At 52.5% G+C, this 21711-nt stretch overlaps 1 protein-coding gene across 3 annotated transcripts in view; it reads left to right on the top strand.

The window, feature by feature from the left end:
• The first annotated feature begins 1348 nt into the window (after positions 1-1348).
• SLC5A9 (solute carrier family 5 member 9) overlaps positions 1349-21711 on the top strand; it is a 38450-nt gene continuing 18087 nt past the window's right edge. For 2 of the 3 annotated variants that reach the window (XM_044945036.2, XM_006053634.4), the window contains exons 1-10: positions 1349-1432; positions 9370-9588; positions 12016-12087; positions 14856-14960; positions 15262-15426; positions 16578-16683; positions 17491-17571; positions 17881-18086; positions 18290-18425; positions 18899-19006. In XM_044945036.2, the coding sequence (XP_044800971.1) occupies positions 9427-9588; positions 12016-12087; positions 14856-14960; positions 15262-15426; positions 16578-16683; positions 17491-17571; positions 17881-18086; positions 18290-18425; positions 18899-19006 (1141 nt within the window). In that variant the 5' untranslated portion in view covers positions 1349-1432; positions 9370-9426. The remainder of the gene's footprint in view (positions 1433-9369; positions 9589-12015; positions 12088-14855; positions 14961-15261; positions 15427-16577; positions 16684-17490; positions 17572-17880; positions 18087-18289; positions 18426-18898; positions 19007-21711) is intronic. The other variant, XM_044945035.2, reaches the window with a different exon arrangement.

The raw sequence follows: 21711 nt of genomic DNA, 5'->3' as shown, positions 1-21711 counted from the left end.
GCAGCAAAGAGCAGTCTGAGGAGAGGAGGGGAGGAAGGCAATGATCTGTCAGTCAGCAAATCCCCTGGAGGAGCAGGAAGGGCAAGGGCTATGCAGCCAAGGCCTTGACCACCCACCCTAGTCCCGTGTGCCCGAGCAGGAATCCTCTGCAGTCTCCTGACAGTGGGAGCTGTCCAGCTTTAGCGCTCCAGACCCTGGCCTATCCTGCTGGTGTCTCTCCTCCTTTCTCGATGCCCTGAGCCTAGACCACCTTGGACACATATACAGTTCTGCACAGACCCTCCGAAACTCTTCTCTCTCATTTTCACTAGAGGGTGAAAGAGGCCGCCTCCACCCCTTGCCGAAGGGAAGCGGGAAGGGTCACCAGGTCACTTTAACAACTTTTTGCAAAGCAATTGCCATGGGATTCTAGCTCAGTTCAAACAAAATTTCAGCTGGCCCATGGAGTGCTCTCCAGCCAAAAATGTCATTATTTGAGCCACACCTCCTGAAGTAAAAGGCCAGTCATCTGGGCTCAGTCACGGGCCAAGAGCGCCAGGGCAAGTGAGACCTCAGGGTGAGTGTTCAGTGCCAAGGGAGTGGCTGTGGCTAGGGCAGCAGGTGCCCTGAGCTTAGCTGTTGCCATGGTCTCCATGGCATGACTCCCCGGGTGTCCTGACTCACTTTTAGAATTCCAGGGAGGATACTCGGCCCCTACTATATTGTCCTCATCCATTGGACCTCAGCCAAAACTGAGACAGAAACTATCCCATTTCAACATCTCACTGCATACGCATTATCTCATGTAATAATCCTAACTCTTTAAGAGGTACATATTATTGCCTCACTTTGCAGATGCAAAATCTTGGCCTTGGTGGGTTAAATGATTCTTCTGTCACAGGTAAGCTAGTGAGCAGCAGAACCAGGACTCATACTCTGACTCCAAGTCTTGGCTCCGCTACTTCAGGGATGTGGGACTCCCCCTGGGAGCTCAGGGAACACAAGCATGTGCTGGTCACGCCTGTGCATGGGCTGTGGCCCCACGCCAAGCCCTTCTTCCATGCTCCAGACAAAGCCCCAGTTGCCAAGTGTCAGCCCCACCTCTCCTCTTAAGAAACCTGTTTACCAGGCATGTGGGGACAATGGCAGCCACAGCAGCTGACTCTGAGCTGTAGGCTTCAGATCTGACCCTGGGGGCAGAAGAGCCCCAAGTCCAGGACAAGATCTCTTTCTCAAGTTCAACATCAGGAAGTAAGGACAGGCACTGTCCCTCAGAACCTTGGGCCCAGTGGGCTGGAGTGAGATTTCATCACCACAGGGAGGAGCCAGGCTGGTCTACATCCTAGATTTGAGTTGTCAGAAGCCAGGTCAGAGTCACATCAGACTTGGCAGCTTCTGCCCAGAGCTGAGGCCGAGACACTGAGCTCTGGAGGTTCCAGGCTGCGCTGTGCAGGTAGGGGTCTGACAGGGATCATTTAGTGATGAGTGTTTTTACTTCCTTCTTTTTCTTTCCTCTCCTTTCTCCATCCCTGGGTCTCTGTTATCATCTTTCTCAATCTTAGCCCCCTATACAGATGGCAATCCTTTCTTCTTGGAATTAAGCCTCCGATCTGTCCACATGAGCCCCCATCCTACCTGGGACCTGGGAGCAGGTGTGATCTGGACCTGGGCACAGTCCAGTGACTTGGCCCTTTGGTGGCTGGAGCGGGAGGCCCCGTGAAGAGGTTAGTGCCTCCCCTGCTGCACAGATGGCATAATTTTCTCCTCCATCACAGCCCCTCCTCCAGGATCAGGCCTGCTCTCCTCTCTCTGCCCAATACAGAGCACAGCCACTGCCCCAGGTACCACTGACATTGCATTCTTGGGAATGGTGCCCCCTGGAGTTGTGTGATGGGACAGCCCTGACAGAGGGCGTGGCCCAGAATGTGCTCAGTGAGTAACTGGGATCAGTTAAATGGAATTGCAATTGGATTTGAATTTAGAAGAGCATGTGAAAAAACAATAGCATCACCAGACCACGTGGGCTGAGGGCTAGGACACTGGCAGGAAGGGGGCAGAGGTGGCCAGGGGAAGAAGGGTGGCTGGGGGCTAGGGTGGCAGGAAGGGGGCTGACAGGTCTCTGGAATCAGGATCCAGACCCAGGGGGGCTCCTGTCCTCTCTCAGAGCCCCTACAGGAAGGGAAAAAATGAAGCAGTTTCCTACCCACCCTGAGAAGGGATAAACCTCCATCTCTCTCCCTGTAGACATAGGACTAGGACAAAAAGGGTTGTGTGAGGCAGCCCAGCTTTTAGAGTCAGTCAGGCCTGAATTCAGAACCCAAACAAGCCACAGTTACAGGATGTCACCAGTGAACCTCAGCCTCTCACCTGTAAAACAGTGATGAGAAAACCAGCTCATTCAGTTAATACAAAATTGTGATTGTACTGGGGTTGTGAGCTACACAAATCTTCTGCCACATGCTGGTAGATATTAGTCCTTACCTCCTGTTGTTCTGGAAGAGGAAGTTCTCAGCAGGAAGGTTGGCTGCTGAGAGTGGTTTTTCAGGAAGAATTTGCCAGCAGCCAGGGCGGTGCCAGCCAGAAGAATAACACCATGTGCCCTGGTTTCTTCCTGGGCCTGGGAGCACCCCCAAAAGACAGGAATGTCCAGGCAGCAGTATGAAAGGGGGTTTCCTTCCACATGGAAAACTCAGCTTTCACAGTGTGGACTGGGCTCTGGGCCCTGAAAGCCCTCTCTGCATCAGCATTTCATTCTCAAGCTCAGGATCTCACCTTTAGAGCTTCACTTCCTCAGTCAAAGGTGTCGCTGGTTAGTCAGTCCCTTTAGGATTTGAACAAACCCAGGGCTGCTTCTTACCCAGAGCTCCATGTCAGGGATAAGTATTTGCAGGTTCTGGGAGCTGAGTGGAAGGTCTGCCAAGGGCTGGGGACACTGACATGGATGATTCTGGACCTTGGCATCACAGGTAGGGCAGGGACCCCAGGGGAGAGGAAGCCACAAAGGTCTGCATGCTTCCGGCTCAGTAAGAACAGCCGAAACCCTGTGCTCTCCATCCTTTCAACTAGGTGCCCTTCTCTGCCTGAACCTCTGTGCCAGCTTCCTCAGCCCCATCCACCCCCATGCTGGCCCCAGAGGGGTTCTCTAAACTGCCAGTCTCAACACCATGTCTCCTCTGGCATCCGCCAGTCTCCCTGCAGACCCTGCGCCAGGCACACTGCAAGCCCTCCCCTGAAAGCATCACTGCTGTTCACTCTTCGGTGCCTGCTGGTCCCTCTGCCTGGAGGCCCTTCCCCTGCTCCTGCCCCCGGCCCACCTCCTCGCTCCAACACCATATGTTAGACACAGTTTCCACTCTCAGTGCATTGATCCTGCCCATCACTGGGAACACAAATGTGAATGAGATACCAGGCTCCACATCTAAGAGAGACACACTCTAAATTGACAAGTACCTTCAGGGAGATAAACAGGGCTGCAGGCTGGGACTGTGGACTCCCCCAAACTGGGAGTCAGAGAGGACTTCCAAGAAACGATGATGATGGAGGACACAGAACAGACCGAGACCTGGTCGGCACGGCCCTGTTGGGAGTGGCACGTGGGCAGTGTGGGAATGAGGAAGCACACGCTGAGTTCTGACCCCAGCTCCAGGGGCTCGGGAGAAGGAAGAGCTTCCACATGAGCAGATGACCAAGGATGAAGGTGCTGTGGGACAAAATGGTCACTGTGACAGAGGATGGTGGGTAGCAGTGACGAGCTTGAGGATAGCAGTATGTTTGCTCACCATGGGCCCTGTGGATGCTGGAGGCGAGCAGAGGAGCAGAAGGTTGGGAAGGAGCCGGGCAAACCCAAGCACATGGGGACAGGGAGACAGGAGAGGTGAGTTGTCCCACTGGATTGAAATTTTGGGTAGTGACCTCAGAGAACAAGTTCATGAGGCTAGTAGGAATAGCTGACCCAGAGTCCAAGCAGAACTTTGGGCTCCAGAATCTTCCATGAGGGCACATCCTGAAGGCTAAGGGACACCCAGGCTGCAGGTGGCATCAGTAAGGGGACTGATCTTCCATTTACTGTGAGTTACACATGGGGCTTCCCTGGTGAATCAGTGGTAAAGAATCCACCTGCCAGTGCAGGAGACGCAGGTTTGATCCCTGGGCCAGGAAGATCCCCTGGAGAAGGAACTGGCAGCCTGTTCCAGTATTCTTGCCTGGAAAATCCCACAGACAGATAAGCCTAGTGGGCTACAGTTCATGGGGTTGCAAAAGACTGGGACATGACTTAGCGACTAAACAACAGCACCACATGGGCTGAACAGGATGCAGGGAGTGAGAATCGGAAAGCAAGTGTCTCAAGCAACTCATGTGAGCAGCCTGTTCAGTGGGGTGTAGTTCCCCCTTCACCCCCCAAAACACAGGCTGTTCTGTGAGTGTCCTGGTTACATTTAAACCATGACAACACCCCACTGTCACTAACTCTGACAGCACAGATATGATTCAGAAATGATAACACCCAGCACCATATCCTATTCCACACTCCTTTCTTCACTTGAAATTAAGGCTTCTCCCTGCAGTTCCTGCCCTCAGTTGAGCTGGCTGCAGGCTGGCCTGCCATGGGAAGACAGACTACTGTTGACTTGCTTTTTTCTCACTCCCCTCATCCTGCTGCTCCCCAGGACCTGCAGTGCCAAAGAGGAGAAATCGGGGCAGGAAGGTTTTGATTTAAAGGCTGTGGCTCAGCTCATGACCTAACAAGTTTTAGTCTGACTCTTCCTTGTGGGTGCTCCCATGGTCCATTGGGGTTTGCTCAGTTGGAAGAGCCTCCCCAGGGCTCCCTGCCTCCACACCACATCCCTAATCCATTCTCCCATGGCTTCCAGGAATCCGGAGCTTCACTGCCCAACTCTTCCAGCTTAAGCCCCAGGCCCTTTCCAGGTGGTCCATTGGACAGGGTCTCGGAGGGTCCCCGTGCTGTCTTTTTCATGCATGTGATCCATACCTAGTACACACGCATACACAGGAGGAAAACATGCACTCTTTGCCCAGCCCCAGGGTACAGGTCAATCCCACACTGATAACTCCTGTCCACCCTATGTGTAAGCAGCCGGGCAGCCACAGCTCCTGCCTTCTTCACGCGTCAGGCTGAGGCAGACTGCAGTGACCCCAGCTGCAGGGACATGCACCAAGCTCTCCAAGTTTCCCTGCCAAAACCCCTCTACTCAAAATCTTGGGGCAATGGGGAAGCAACCCCCAACACCTTTCTCCCTTTCTTTTGGGAAAATATAGCAAAGATACACCCAGAGAAATAGTCACAAAATACTTTATATACTCTTACAGAGCCTTTTTGTGATCCACAAGGCTTTAGCGTAGCCAATGAAGCAGAAGTAGATGTTTTTCTGGAATTTCCTTGCTTTTTCTATGATCCAACAGACCTTGGCAGCTTCATCTCTGGTTCCTCTGCCTTTGCTAAACCCAGCATGTACATCTGGAAGTTCTTGGTTCACATACTGTGAAAACTATCTTGGAGGATTTTGAGCATGACCTTACTGGCATGTGAAATGAGTGTAATTGTATGAAAGTCTGAATATTCTTTAGTATTGCCATTCTTTGAGATTGGAATGAAAACTGACCTTTTCCAGGCCTGTGGCCAGTGTTGAGTTTTACAAATCTGCTGACATATTGAGTGCAACACTTTAACAGCATCATCTTCCAGGATTTTAATTAACTCAACTGGAATTCCATCACTTCCACTAGCTTTGTTGGTAGTAATGCTTCCTAAGCCCCACTTGACTTTGTACTCCAGACGTCTGGCTCTAAGTGAGTGACCGCACCATTGTGGTTATCCAGGTCATTAAAACCTTTTTTATATAGTTCTTCTGTGTATTTTTGCCACCTCTTCTTAATCTCTTCTGATTCTGTTAGGTCCTTACTGTTTCTGGCTTTTATCGTGACCATTCTAACATGAAATGTTTCCTTGATAATCTCCAGGTTTCTCAACGAGATCTCTATAGTTTTTCCTACCTTATTGTTTTCCTCTATTTCTTTGCATTGTTCTTTGAAGAAGGCCTTCTTATCTCTCCTTGCTGTTCTCAGTAATTCAGCATTAAGTTGGGTGTATCTTTCCCTTTCTCGCTTGCCTTGCACTTCTTTTCTCAGCTATTTGTAAAGTCTCCTCATGGGAATACCAGACCACCTTACCTGCCTCCTGAGAAACCTGTTTGCAGGCCAGGAAGCAATAGTTAGAACCAGATGTGGAGCAACTGACAGGTTCCAAATTGGGAAAGGAGTACGACAAGACTGTATACAGTCATCCTAGTTATTTAACTTACATGCAGAGTATATTATGCGAAATGCCAGGTTGGATGAATCACAAACTGGAATCAAGACTGTCAGGAGAAATAGCAGCAACCTCTGATATCCAGATGACACCACTCTAATGGCAGAAAGTGAAAGGGAACTAAAGACTCTTTTGATGAGGATGAGAGAGAAGTGTGAAAAAGCTGGCTTAAAACTCAACATTCAAAAAACCAAGATTATGGCACCCAGTCCCATCATTTCATGGCAAGTAGGACGGAGAAACACAGAAGCAGTGACAAGTTTTAATTTCTTGGGCTCCAAAATCACTGCAGATGGTGACTGCAGCCATGAAATTAAAAGACGCTTGCTCCTTGGAAGAAAAGCTATGACAAACCTAGACAGCATGTTAAAACACAGAGACATCACTTTGCCAATAAAGGTCCATATAGTCAAAACCATGGCTTCTCTGGTAGTCATGTATGGATGAGAGGTGGACCATAAAGAAGGCTTAGTGCTTAAGAACTGATGCTTTTGAATTGCAGTATTGGAGAAGACTCTTGAGAGTCCCTTGGACTGTAAGGAGATCAAATCAGTCAATCCTAAAGGAAATCAGTCCTGAATATTCATTGGAAGGACTGATGCTGAAGCTCCAATCTTTTGGCCACCTGGTGTGAAGAGACAACTCATTAGAAAAGACCCTGCTGCTGAGAAAGATTGAAGGCAAAAGGAGAAAGGAGTGGCAGAGGATGAGATTGTTAGATAGCATCACTGACTCAATGGACATGAATCTGAGCTAATTCTAAGAGATAGTGAAGGACAGGTCATCAACAGGCATTTGAATCCTCAGCTGCCATCCAATAGTGCCTTGGTTGAGGGTGGGTTTGCCCTATTTTCCAGGTCTGTTTGCCCCAGTTTGGCCTGCACTTTGTGGCATCCTTTCTGCTTTGCCTGGTTTTAATGATGACTAGTGCACTGTCTGGCCATAAGTAGCAATTCTCCCAGCTATTCCTGTGCCGCCCTGCCTGCCTCGGGCAGCTTCTCTCCTGCTAAATTGTTGTTTCCAACAGGCTGTGAGCAGGAACATAAATGCCAAAGCACAACTGCCAGGCCTGAGTTGGGGCCTTAGGACTCAATGATACGGCAAAGGCTTGGGGTTTGAGCAGAGGCTCTATGATAGATATTCTGGTGGTTTCATAGCCTTTTGCGCCCCCACACACAGCCCCTTTTGCCCACCCTCCACACTCTCTAGGCTCTGAATCTCCAAGTTGCCTGATGACCTAACAGATAGTTCACAGGAGTGGCTGAAGCCAGCCCAAACCAATTTGTTTGGGGTTAGGGACTCCGGGAGATACTGAAGGGCAGGGAAGCCTGGCATGCTGTAGTCCATGGGGTTGCACGAGTCGGACACAATCTGGCGACTGAACAACAACAAAAATGTCCAATGGGTTGCAGCTCAGCCTCAGGCATCTGTGAGGGGTGGCTGGGGGGCCAGTGCATGAGCAGCAGAACCCAGAAGGCCAGGGTGGGTCCCTTGGGTGGTGGGCATAGGAGAAAGTGCACACTCAGGTCATCTCCCCACTATACTCCTCTTCTTTTCTCTGGAGTGATCAGTCTGGATTTCTCACTGTGGTTGAGGAGCCTGAGCTCAGACATCTCTCTCTCTCCCTGATTAACACTCAACCATGTGGCCAGCCTCGTAGCCTCTACACTCACCCCCAGAAAACATGGGGCCCAGAGAATTCTTCTTTGTTTTTAAATATGAGCAGGGAGTTTGCTGGACCCCTGAGCTGCTCCCAAGCTGAGTCTACTCCAGCCTCTCTCCCAGTGCAGTGGCCCTGTCCCTGAGCTCAGCATGGCCTATGCCTGATGTTCTGAGCCAGGGGTCCAAGGAGCTAGGAAGAGGGGTGTCCCAGGAGCTATGTTTCACTTCCCTTTCTCCAAAAGGGGAGGGAAGAGGGCCTGGCCCTCTACACCCAGGCCTAGAATCCTCATAGGGTGCTGGGTTGGGTGTGGATGGCAGTGAACAGGGCCCCCTGCTCCCCTGGCCTGGCCCCCTGGCCCCTGAGTGTACAGCCGAATGCAGAGCAGATGCTCCCAAGACTGAAACGTCCCCAATTCAGCAACTTTCAGGGGGCAGTATGGGCACACCTGTGTGCCTGGTGCCTGGGCCCCTTGGTGGTTCATGTTTGTTTCTTGATGTGGCCCCCACCCCACCCAAAAGCGGGCAATCAATCAGGGTTTGCAGAGGCCCTCAGGAGTGCATCCCAAACTCAGTTGCAATGTGAGGCTTCACTGAGGAGGACACAGGCTTAGAGTCACTGAGAAACCTGCCCACGGTCAGCCTGCTGTTGGAGACGTGCAGTGGGAACCTAAAAGCAGGCTGCACAGGTCTCAGGCCTGGCCTGAACCCCCATCTCCTGACTCCATGTCTCAGGGCATCTGCATCTCTCCCTGGACCTGGGGGGGGGGGCCCTCTGTCCTTTCCAGGAGCACTCCTTTGTCACAGCACAGGGCAGGAGTGTAGATGCAGCAGGTGTGAATTGTAGCCTTGCTCTGTAGCTTGGAGGAAACCATGTCTCTGCCCAGGCCTGTTTCTCATGTCCTGAAAAAAGGAAAATGACACCTGGGTATGTTGGAGGTAGGAGCACGTGACATGGTGGACCCTTTGCAAGGGTCACAGCAGACCCCCCTTCTCCCTGTGCATGGATCTGACCATTAAGATACCCCAACTCCAGGCCCAGCTTCACCTTTACTTCCGGGGTCCCTTTCACTTCTTGGGCCTCAGTTCCCTCTCCACATAAGCATGACCTTGAGCATCTTGATTCTGAAGTCTCCCTTCCACCCCCTGCCCAGTCCAGGTCACCAGGACCCTGCTCTTTGCCTCCTGTTCTTCCTCCTACTCCTGCTCCTCTCAGGGGTGGGAGTGTATGTGTGCAGGTGCGTGTGTGTGCACGTTTGTGTGTGCGTGTGTTTGCAGGGAAAGGGAGAGGCTTGGGGCTGGCAGTTAGGGGAAAGGGGCGGGAGTATCAGGACTTTATGTGCCAGTGGGGCTCAGGGATGGCTCAGCGGCCAATGGCGCTCGGGCCTGTTTAATCATTACAGGAAAGGAATGAAGCCAGGAGCACCTCAAAGTCCAGTCTGGTTGTGACTGACTAGCAGATGAGCACGGAGCTGGCAGCAATGGGGCCTGGCACTTCAGGAAGTGGGGTCAGCACTGCGACAGTTCCACGCTCAGCACCGGGGCCCAGAGGCAGCCTGCACGCCTACGATATTGCCGTCCTGGTCGTCTACTTTGTCTTCGTCATCGGAGTAGGGGTCTGGGTGAGTAGCCTGGAGGCTGGAGTTTGGCAGGGGAGGCAGAGACAGGCTCTCATCTGCAGCCGATCGTAGAGCTGGGGGCAGGGGTGGGCAGAAGGCAGGCATGTCTGGGAAGCACAGGGACCACTGTAGAAGGACTTTAAGAGGGGATCACCCTCTCAACCCCTCCATTTAGAGATGGGCAACTGAGGCCCAGAGAGGGCTGTGACTTGTCTGAGCGCATACAGTGAGCCCGAGGCAGGCCAGGCCTGAACCCCAATCTCTGGACTCCCTGTCTCTGTGCATCTGATGCCTTTGACCCCATGCACCCTTGGCTCCCTGAGTCCCATTCCTGCCATCTTCCTCATGCCAGGATCCCCAACTCTGTGAGTGCTTGACTCCTGACCCTACCACACCCTCCACTGGGCAGCATCTTGGCATTGAGCTGAGCTTTCTAAAGGAGCTGGGGCAAGTGTGCTCATGGGAAGGGAGCCAGGTGGCTCCCAATGGGTTCTGGTCTCCAGCTTTCACTGGAGCCTCGGTGCCATGTATGGCGGCCAGGCTTGGAGGCCGTGGAGCCCTGAGTTCAGATGCCAACTCTAACAGTTAGGGCAGCGTGGTCCCGGGACTATACTACAGAGCCTTAGTTTTCTCACCCAGACAATGAGAATAAAAAGGACTACTTGCTTTAGGAACATGACACATTTAAGGATCTGGTACAGTGCCCAACACACAGCCTGCAGCAATAAATGACCCCTATTGTCTCCGCAGCAGTCGAGGGAAATGCCAGCACCTTTAGACTCTGCTGTGTGGCAGAGAGGGATCTGAGTCCCAGCTGGTCACTTACAAGGCTGTGGCAAGGCCAAGAACCCTCTCTGGGCCTCAGTCTCCTCATCTGTAAAGTGGGACAAGCAGTCCCTGCTTCCCGAGGTGTGTGAGGAAGAACGGGGCAAACGGGCTCGCTGGCTCCCAGGAGACTGCTGTCATGAGAAGCACCAGCTCCTCTCCTTCATGACTTTGGATAAACTGCTTCCCATCTGGGGACCCCAGTTTCCTCATCTGTAGTGTAAATTCTTCGGGTTCATCTATCCTTCCCGAGGACCAGGACTGGCACAGAAAGTCCAAGCAAAGGCTTGACAAGCCTCAGACCCTGCACAGCAGTCCTGCTCTACTGAGTAATATATGTCTTTCTCTCAGGGGAAGAGATGCTTCTTTCAATTTCCCTTCATTCTTCCAGTCCTTCAGGCATTTCTGATGTATGTAGACCCAACCAGATATTTACTGTCTTCAGCATCTTAATTTGTTTCGTCACTAAGTCATGTCTGACTCTTTGTGACGCCATGGACTTCAGTATGGCAGGCTTCCCTATCCTTAACTATCTCCTGGAGTTTGCTCGAACTCAGTCTGTTGAGTCAGTGATGCTATCTAATCATCTCATCCTCTGTCATCCCCTTCTCTTCCTGCCTTCAATCCTCCACAGCATCAGGGTCTTTTCTAATGGGTTGCCTCTTCCCATCAGGTGGCCAAAGTATTGGAGTTTCAGCATCAGTTCTTCCAATGAACATTCAGGGTTGATTTCCTTTAGGATTGACTGGTTTGATCTCCTTGTAATCCAAGGGACTCCCAAGAGTCTTCTCCAGGGCCACAGTTCAAAAGTATCAACTCTTCGGCACTTAGCCTTCTTTATAGTCCAACTCTCGCATCTTAATAATGGCTTTAAGTTTATCCCCTCTACCCTCTACCCTGTCTCACTTTCTGCATTCTGAGAGAAAGTTTTTTCATTCCTCACTCCTTTTCAGTCCTCAGAGTAATTCTTCAAAAAGGCAGCCACTGCCCCCCTCCCCGTGCAGGACAGGGTTTGCTCCAGGGTCCTGGGTGGGCCTCAGGGATGTGATCTGACTTGAGGCAGTGGCAGGAGACCCTGCCCACCCCCCATTCTCACCCCTGGCAGAGCCCTGCCTCTGTCTGGGACTAAGTGCTTTGTGTCCTCCCAGCCCCCAGGATGGGAGTCTGGCTGGGTGGAGGGAGCAGGGTGGTCCCACCATGGTAGCCTGAGGATGAGATCCCAACTCACTTCCTGAAGGAATATTTGGATGGGGTGGAGGGCAGGATAGGACACAAAAGGACATGCCAATAATCTGGGCACATGCACAGTGCCATGCATTCAGTAGGGCATTTCACATACCCCACCCCACCTCCAACCCAGCACCCCCACCCCATTAGCTCCTTTGTTCTTCGCACCAGTCCTGGTGGGTGAGGTGATGAACAGGGGGGCCCAGAGAGAGCAGCTGACCCCACCAAAGCCCCATAGCTTAAAGATGGTGAAACCTCCAGCCTCGGTTCGCACCCCATGTCCCCACAGTGCCAGCAACCAAAGGGCAGGGAATCTGGGGCAGAGGGCAGAGCCTGGGGAGACTCGGGATTTCCTCACTCTTGCCGTTTCCTTTCCAGTCATCCATTCGTGCAAGTCGAGGGACCATCGGCGGCTACTTCCTGGCGGGGAGGTCCATGAGCTGGTGGCCAGTGAGTTCACCTTCCTCCTTCTCCTTCCTCCACCTCTCAGTCCTACCTCATCTTCTCCAACCTGGACCAAGGCTACAGCCTCCGAGGGGTTTCCTGGCTCTGGACTCCTTCTCTCAGGTCCAGAGACACCTAGCAACCTGAGAGATGTTGCAAATGCACAGCTGGGACCCATGTCCACTGGGCGCCTCCTGAGTGTGGGTCCCAGGCAGGACGCTGGACCTACAGAGTCTACCCAGAGTGTTCCCATTCTAGAGGGGCTCAGAGCTGAACCAGGAGGACAGACTCGTAAAAAACTTGTTGGTTGCTCAGCCGGAGGGGAGCATGGGGCCTTTGAGTGCGTGGAGGAAGCCTCTATCCTCCGGACAGTGGAAGTGGGCTTAGGAAAGATTTTCTTGGGAAAGTGACACATAAATACTGCAGTTCAGGGAAGGAAATCCTAGCGGTAAAATTCCACCACCCTGAGGCCTTTGTGAAGCCCAGGCCCTCCCAGCAGGCCTCCCCACTTGCTCCCTTGGTCCTTCAGGCTAGCTTCCTCTTCCTGAAATAAGGAGGGAAGTGAGCCCTGCCTCAAAACTGACAGTGCAGAAGTCCACCCTGGGGTCACCAAAGCTGGGCACATGCCCGGGCATGCCTGACGCATGGCACGTGTGTGCATGGACACACACACCCACATACTCATACTCCTGTCTTGATTCTCACCAGCCTCCCCACCCAAAGAGCGGAGGAACCCAGGAGGTCCACAGGGCTCTCTGGAAGGTTTGGTGTCTGGGACAAGGAGAGGTGCAGGCAGGAGTATGACAGAATCCCCAGGGATGTGGGGGCTGTGGGCCTGGCAGCTCACAGGAACGGGGCAGGGCCACTGGCGCTGCCAGCACCCCCTCACCAGAATAATGAGAGCCCCTTGGAGGCCGTTCTGCTCAGCTTGTGCCCCCACCACCAGCCCTAAACTGCAGCCCTGGAAGTGAGTCTGTGAGAAGGACAGAAGAGGACCGGCACATCTCCTCTGGTCCATCAGGAGAGTGAGCAGGGACTGGCCTGGATGTTCAGTCCTGCAGAGAACAGAGCTCTGGGGTGTGAGGAAAGTTAAGGGTTTGGAGCAGGACGGGGTTTCCCAAAGATGGAGGTGGAGCCAGGCCTGGGAATGTGCACCTCAGGAAAGAGGATGTGGGGCGCCCTCCTCGGGGGACAGGGCTGGAGCTGAGCCACCTGCAGTGAGAGCAGCTTCAGTCTGAGTTGGGGCGGAACCAGCCACGGATGAGGACTCTCGGCCCCTCTGCCCCACTGGAATGTGTGTTTCTGGTGTCTATGATGATTGTCCAACAACTTGCCTGCTTCCCTACTCAGCCAGTCCTGAGAGGTGCCTGGTTACCCTCGTGTGTCCTGAGAGCAGTGTGGCTGGGAGTTAAAAGCAGAGGGAGCAGCAGCATCGTTGTTTCAGAGGGGCCATCTCCTGATGACCTTGTGGGTGTCTCCTTGAGTGACGAGTTAGGAGCCCTGGGCAGGGTGGAGGTGAAGGCACCTCGCTGCCCTGAGAGCAGCCTGGGGAGCCTCTTCCTCCAAAGTGGAAGGCCCAGTGCTCTGTGCTCTGGCCAGGGGTCCAGCCCAGCCGCAGCATCCCAGGACCACCAGACAAAGGGAGGGAGTATGCGCAGGCGGCAGGGTGGCTCAGAGTCCTCAGCTAGGTCAGACGGGTCATTATCTCTGTGCCTTTGCATGGCTGCTTCTTCTCTGAATGGCTCAGTACTTCCTGCTGCCCAGCGCCACGATTTTATTAAGGTGACAGAGGGTCCAAGACTGGCTCTTCCCCTCCAGCCCGCAGCCCCTCCTCTTACCAATAATGATCCTGTCTAATAATAAATGCTAACACTAACGAACGCTTACTAACTGCCTAGCACCCGTCAAGCAGTGGTTACTGGAGCAGATGGCCAGGGTCGAAATCCTCGTTCTGTCGCTGATTAGTTCTGGAACTTGAGCTAGTTATTTACCTTTGCCTCAGTCTCCCTGAGAACAATGGGGATGATAACAGAACCTTCCTCCTGGGGTTGTCATGAGGAGTCAGTGAGTTGCTATATTTAGAACAGAACCTGGCACTTGGCAATGCTGTTGTGTACGGACCGCTATGACTGTCATCATTATCTGTCTAACAGCATGGCCTCGGAGTAGCTGGCTGCCTCCAGGAGAAAAATTAACTCAGAGGCTGGCCCATCCTGTGCTTAGCCCCCGTGGCTCCTCCCCTGGAGTCTGCAGGAAAGGTGTGGCAGAGGGCCTCCCCCATCCCTCTCATGGGGGACTCTCCTCCTCCCTTTAGCCTTCTTCTCTCCAGAGGCCCTTAGACCCATGGCCCCAGAGCAGAGCTTCATGCTCCCTAATGGACCTTCCTTTCCATGTCTTTTCTTCTTTCCCACTTTGCCTCCCAAATCTCTGGGTGTCCTGGAGGTGGTGACTTCATGTCTCCAAACATTAACTCCTTCCTCTGTAAAGTGGAAAGATTAGTACCATCCCTCCAAATACTTTTGGAGATTAAGTGTATTAGTGCATATAAAATGCCCAGCACAGTGCTCAACATACAGTAAGTGCCTAGTATGTGTCTGTTCTGTTCAGCCTCCTCATTGCTCCCCAGTTTCCTCTCCTCCCTCTGATCTCACATTTATGAGTTCAGGTTCTGCTTTCTCTGCCTCCATCCCAGATACTGAAGCTCATAGTCCTGACTCCAAATTGATTCAGATGAAAACTGACCCCTGACCCTCGACCCCACTTGTGCCTTGCAGATCGGAGCATCTCTGATGTCCAGCAACGTGGGCAGCGGCTTGTTCATCGGCCTGGCTGGGACAGGGGCTGCTGGAGGTCTTGCTGTGGGTGGCTTTGAGTGGAATGTAAGGAAGCTGGCTGGAAGATTCTCAGGGATAGAGGGGTCTTAGCCCACTCCACCCTACCCTGTCCCTGACCTTAGTGCTGAGAGAAACCTCAAAGGTGCCTGGGGAGGCTGCATGGTAAATGGAGAACCCATTTTATAGATAAGGAAACCAAGTCCTGATGGACCTCATCAGAGGTCACACAGGACTGAAATCAGGCCTCCGGTCCCTTACTTCCCCGCCCAGGGCTCTCCTCTGCATGGACCACCCCTCCTCCATCTGCATTAAGAACATGGATCCCTTTTTCTCCCCATTCTCCCAGGCAACCTGGCTGCTTCTTGCCCTTGGCTGGATCTTCGTCCCCGTGTACATCGCTGCCGGTGTGGTCACAATGCCGCAGTACCTGAAGAAGCGATTCGGGGGCCAGAGGATCCAGGTGTACATGTCTGTCCTTTCTCTCATCCTCTACATCTTCACCAAGATTTCAGTGAGTACCGTTCCCATGTGGCCATATCATGTTGCTCTGAAAATGCTTAGTAGAGGGCACAGCATGTTGCTGCTATATGTATGTACGGATGGATAAATTGATAGCTGGATAGATGGATGGATAAATGAATAGATGGATGGATGGATGGCTAGATGGATAGAGGAAGGATAATAGAAATGGAGGATGAATTCACACCCCTTCATCACATGCTCCCTGTCCACCCCCACTAACAGCAGGGTAATTAGAGATGGACGATAAATGTTTGTTGAGTGAATAACAGTCCCTCTATCCAAAGAACTCACAATTTCAAGTTCATTCACTCGCTTATCTTCCCATTAAATTAGTCTTCATTCAGCACTGAGAATGTTACCATTAAAAAGGACGCATTCCTCCTCTATTGATGCAAACTTGGAAGACAAACTCAGGTCAAATGATTTGCAAAGGTCCACACAGAACACTAGCTCTGGGGCTGGAACTAATGTTTGGGTCCCATGGCCCATTCCAGGCCTCCTGCGGCTCTGTCATGTTGTAGCCCGTCATGGATCACAAAACACTCAGCGAAAGGGACCAGGAAGCATGCCCTGAGTTCAGGGCTGGAAAAACTATAGCCTCTTTTCCACCAATGCTTGTAAGCAACCCTAAATCAGCTCAGGCCAAGTCTGTGACCCCAAGTCCTCCAATAAAGCCCAGCACGTGGGTATCCAGGATCTGCGTCATCTGCGGCTCCTGCTCTGTCAGGTCACCTGGGGCCCACATCAGGTCCGAGTGGGCTGGTGCTCTTTCAGGGAGCAGTTGAAGGCCCTCTGGGTTCCCACCCTCTCCCCCAGGGGCCTCTTCCTCCTGACCCCCACTCCTGCCTCATTTCCTCAGCGTGCTACTCCATCCTCTCACCGCCAGCACACGCCCCTGGGAGTGCAGCTGGATCACAGGGCTCTCAGGCTCAGAACTGTGTGCTCCTCTGTGCTGAATCCCCCTGGCTCCTCAGGGTCCACAGGCCAAGCCCATCCTCCAGAGCACATCACTTAGGGCTCATCCTCATTGTGCTCTGAGGGCCGACAGCACCTGGCATCACTGAGCAGGAAGGAGACATTGCCCAGTGGCCACACAGAGGGCCTCGGGTGATCCGGACTCCTGGGTCCCTGTCCCTGCAGACTGACATCTTCTCTGGAGCCCTGTTCATCCAGATGGCCTTGGGCTGGAACCTTTACCTCTCCACAGTGACCCTGCTGGTGGTGACGGCCGTCTACACCATCACAGGTATGGCCAAGGGGAGGTCACGTCGGGTGCAGGTGCCGGGAACAGAGACACGGAGAGGTGGAATGGGAAGCTCCGGACAGCAGGGGCACAGAGGTCCAGGGAGGGACAGAGTGAAAACTGACCGGGAGAGTGAGAAAGAGAAGTCTGAGGGGGAAAGAGAGAGGCAGGCAAAGATGCAGAGTCAGAGGAAAAGATGGAAAGGCACAGTGCATCAGAGAAAAGGGGAGTCAGAAAGGGAAGAAACAGAAGGAAGCAAAGCCAGCCCGAGAGAGCCAGGGAAGGAGAGACACTAGGTGACACAGAGAAAGATGGACAGCAGGGACCTGGGTGACGAATGGGGGACTGTCACCCAGGCCAGAGTCACCACAGGCTGCTCCAGACAACAGCCACAAGCCTGCCTTCTCCTGTCTCCTCCAGAGCCCCTCACGCAGGCCTGAATGCCCAAGATGTGGGCTCAGGCAGACTTTCTGCTGGTTAAGGTGTGGGGGAGTTTAAATGGGTGCTGGGGTGGGGAGGAAGGAAGGGAGGCCTCCTGGGGGAGCTAATAGTGCAGCCAAGGACAGGACTTGGTATTTCACAAAAGCACAGCTGGAGGACAGAAAGAGCAGGACCTGAGGGCCCGACCATGACCAACCTCACCTGCCAGGCGGACTGGAGGAACATGAGCGGCGGGGAAGACAGAGGCCAGAGTCCCCTGGCTGAGGGCTCCCCGTGTTCTCTGGTCTCCCCAGTATGGCCGAGCACAGGGCGGGCGCCCTGAGAGGAAGGCCCTGCTGGTACTGATGAGCCCTCTCCTTGGGTCCCCAGGGGGCCTCACGGCCGTGATCTACACAGACACTCTGCAGACCGTGATCATGGTCGGGGGAGCCCTTGTCCTCATGTTTCTGGGTAAGGAAGAGGCCTGAGTACATCCCTGCCCCTCTAAACTCCTCTCTGATCTGGCTCTGGATGTCACCTCCATGGTCTGCAGAGCGCAGAGCCATTCCCCACTTCAGGCATGGCTCCCAAAGAACAGGATTCTCTCTACACCAAACCAGGGCTCTTGAGCCTGAGCCCCACTTCCGTCTCTCATCCCCAAGTCCCATATGAGTTCCAAGCTCAGGGATCCCACACAGGACCGGGATCTGGGTGTGGGGGTAGGTGACAAGCCCAGTGGGGCCCCAGGGCTGTTTCGTTCACTGAGGTCTCTCCCTGCAGGCTTTCAGGAGGTGGGCTGGTACCCAGGCCTGGAGGAGCGGTACAGTCAGGCCCTCCCTAACGTCACCGTCCCCAACACCACCTGTCACCTCCCCCGGCCCGACGCCTTCCACATGTTCCGGGACCCTGTGCGCGGGGACCTCCCCTGGCCAGGCCTCATCTTTGGGCTCACGGTGCTGGCCACCTGGTGCTGGTGCTCTGACCAGGTGATGCCCTTGCCAAGCTGGGCCAGCTCGCCACCAGCTGGGAGGGCTCCTGTGGGCAAACCGCATGTGCCAATGCACAGAGGGCTGGGACTGGCTCGGGGGGATGGGTGTGGGGCACAGTCAGCGGCCATGCCAGGGCTCACCAAGGCTGAGTGGAGCCCGAGCCCAGCCCAGGCGGCACACCTGCCCTGCTGCCTTTCCAGGTCATTGTGCAGAGATCTCTCTCCGCCAAGAGTCTGTCCCATGCCAAGGGCGGCTCCATTCTGGGGGGCTACCTGAAGATCCTGCCCATGTTCTTCATCGTCATGCCCGGCATGATCAGCCGGGCCCTGTACCCAGGTAAGAGCCAGTCCCCCTCTGGGCAATACTGGGCCAGAGCAGGGACCACACACACTGTTTCTATTAAGAACACATAGTAAATATGTTAGGCTTTGTGGGTCTGACATAACAGTATGTATTTTAGTAGAAGAAACTTGTATCTGAATGTCATTTTAAAGTCCATCTTTCTCTTTATAAGGGAAAGACAAACTGAGGCACTCATGGTGCCTTGTAATGATGTTTACTATTTGTTAAAATAAAAGGCCTAAAATCTAAAGGAGTCTATCAGGCTTTGCAGGGTGGTATGTGGTTGAGAAATTTACCAGATACCAATAAACCATAAGACCCAATATCAGCCTATTCTTGGACCCTCTAGATGCTGGTTCCTGCCAGAGTCACCAGTGAACATTTTTTCTATAGGGTCAGAAAGCACATATTGAGCCAACCCGAGAAGGCATGGGATAATTTGGGTCTAACTACCATCACTTCTGCAGATGAGGTAGGCTGCGTGGACCCCAACGTCTGCCAAGCGATCTGCGGGGCCCGTGTGGGATGTTCTAACATTGCCTACCCCAAGCTGGTCATGGCTCTCATGCCCGTGGGTAAGTCCATCTCCCTTGCAGCATGCCTCATACCAGCTTTCCAGCAAAATCCAGAACCCACTATCCAGAATAGATTGATTGCATTAAGGATGCACATGGATGGGAAGAGAAAATGGGAACATTTACCTCCGCACCCACTTCCTAATACACACACACACACACACACACACACACTTTTTCACAGCATCTCTGAGGTGCTGCTCTGTGCCCTGGCAGGGAGAGAGGCAGGGATAAAAGGCAGGACCCTGTGCAGTCTCCAGGGTAGAGGCACAATGCAATGTGACCAGCATGAGACACAGTGGGGATGAGGGACCCATATGAAGGCACCTGACCCACTTTGGGGAATGTGAAGGAAGGTTTTCCAGAGGAGAGGAAATAGAGCTTAGTCCCAGGGGATATCTTAGGCAGACAAAGGGGGAGGGGTGTGGGAAATGTCATTCTGGGGAGGAGGGCTGCATGTGCAAAGGCCCAGGGTTGCGAGAGAGCGTGAAGTCTGAACTGAAAATTGCCAGTGCGGACTCAGATGCAGCAGGAATGAAGATCACCTTTGCAGGGAGGACATGGTGGCCATGCCCCACTGTGTAGCATGGCCTTTACTCTGAGGGCAGTGGAGGGTCACGGGGGTTTCAGGCCAGCATGCATGATTAGGGGCTTCCCTAGTAGCTCAGATAGTAGCTAGTAGCTCCTAGTAGCTCCTGCCTGCAATGCAGGAGACCTGGGTTTGATCCCTGGGTTGGGAAGATCCCCTGGAGAAGGAAACGGCAACCCACTCCAGTATTCTTGTCTGGAGAATTCCATGGACAGAGGAGTCCTTTGGGTCACAGAGAGTTGGACACGACTGAGTGACTAACACACACATACTTATGATCAGATGTATGCTTTAGAAGGATCACTCTACATGGAGGGTTCAGCTTAGAGGGAGGCAGGGAGATGATTACTAAGGGATTTCCAGTGGTCCAGGTTGTGATGGTGGCTTGGCTGGGGTCAGTGGCTTTAGGGATAGACAGAAAGGGTTTAGTTTATATTTGTGAGAAAGAATTGGCAAGACTCGATGACCAATCGCATTTCAGAGACAAGAAATACAGAGAGATCCAAAGAGGGCTCGTAGGTCTTGAGTTTATAGTAATATTGAGACTGGGGACACAGAAAAAAAGGCAGATTTATGGAAGAAAGTCGAGTTATTCCCTCCCTCCAGTAGAAACAGTGGAGGTGAAATGAATGTAACAAATAGTGGAGGTGGGTGGAGGCCCAGCTATGATGGAGCAGATGCAGAGGGACCGGATGAGAGAGGTGGGAAGGAGGTAGAGGAAGAGGCCCGGGATAACTTGGAGGTGTCCGCTTAGAGACCAGAATTTATCATTAACCAACAGAAGAAGCAGGGGCCCCAGAGGAGACGCTGTCCTAGATTCGGGACCCCTTGAGCCTTCTAGGGAGGCATGCAGGGAGTGGTTAAATATTCGGACTGAGGGGAAGGAGGACTAAGGTGGATCTGGCCAGAGAGTCATGTTTCTAGATGCTTCCTCATAAGAATCATATAGACCAGATATCAGCAGGCCCCACCCTCCCTTGTTACAAGTGTAAAACAGGCCCAGAAAGGATCAGGGCTGGTCCAAAGATCACACAGCTAGGTACTTGCAAAATCAGGAAACAAACCCATGGCTTCTGACCGTGGGAAACAGTAAGGAGTTTTCTCAAAAAACTAAAAGGAGAACGACCGTCAGACCCCGCAGTTCCACTCCTGGGCGTATACGCCAAAAACCCAAATACTAATTCTAAAAGATACATGCACTCCATTGTTCATAGTAGCACGAGTTATAATTGCCAGGGTAAGGAAGTAAACTAAATGTCCATCAACAAATGAATGGATAAAGATGGTATGCACACACACACAGACACATAAATGGAATACTACTCAGCCGTAAGAAAGAACAAAGTTTTGCTATTTATAGCACCATGGATGACCTCAGAGGGCATTATACTAAGCGAAATAAGTCAGAGAGAGAAAGACAGATGTGGTATATTATCACTTGTATGTGGAATCTAAAAAAACAAACTAGTGAATATAACAAAAAAGAAGCAGATTCATAGATACAGATAAGGAACTAGTGGTTCCTGAGAACGGGGGACCCTGGGGTGGGGAACTGAAAGATGCAAATTACTGGGTATAAGAGGCTCAAAGATGCAGTGTACAACACAGGGAATATGACCAATATTTTTTAGTAACTGTAAATGGGAACTAACCTTTAAAGTTTGCATTACAAATTAAAATAAATAAAATAAAAATTTTAAAAAGCTCAGAACTTTCTGCTGTGCAGGCTGGGACTTTAGCCTGGCACCATAGTGTCCATGATAAAGGTACAAAACACTGAAAAAAACTCAATAATTAATCATAACCCTTCTCCCAACCAGGGTCCACTAACCAAGTGTCTACAGGTTTAAAACCCAGATTGAGATGGCCAAGCTGAAGAGAACTTTAAAGGCCACCTGGTCCCACATCCTTTAACGTGCAGATGAGGAAACTGAGGCCCAGGGAGGGGAGATAACTTGGCCATGGCCGCAGAGGAAGGCAGAGGCAGAGGGTGGCTGGGACCAGCCTCTAGTTCTATGAGTTTCCTGGGTTCCTGGAAGGGCACCTCATTCAATACCTCTGCCATCCCTTCTCCTCCTCTGAGCTCCTGACTCTGCTGGACGCTGGTAGCCTCTAT

Source organism: Bubalus bubalis, chromosome 6, assembly GCF_019923935.1.
Source record: "Bubalus bubalis isolate 160015118507 breed Murrah chromosome 6, NDDB_SH_1, whole genome shotgun sequence".
NCBI lineage: Eukaryota > Metazoa > Chordata > Mammalia > Artiodactyla > Bovidae > Bubalus > Bubalus bubalis.
This window is presented reverse-complemented; position numbering and strand designations above follow the sequence as displayed.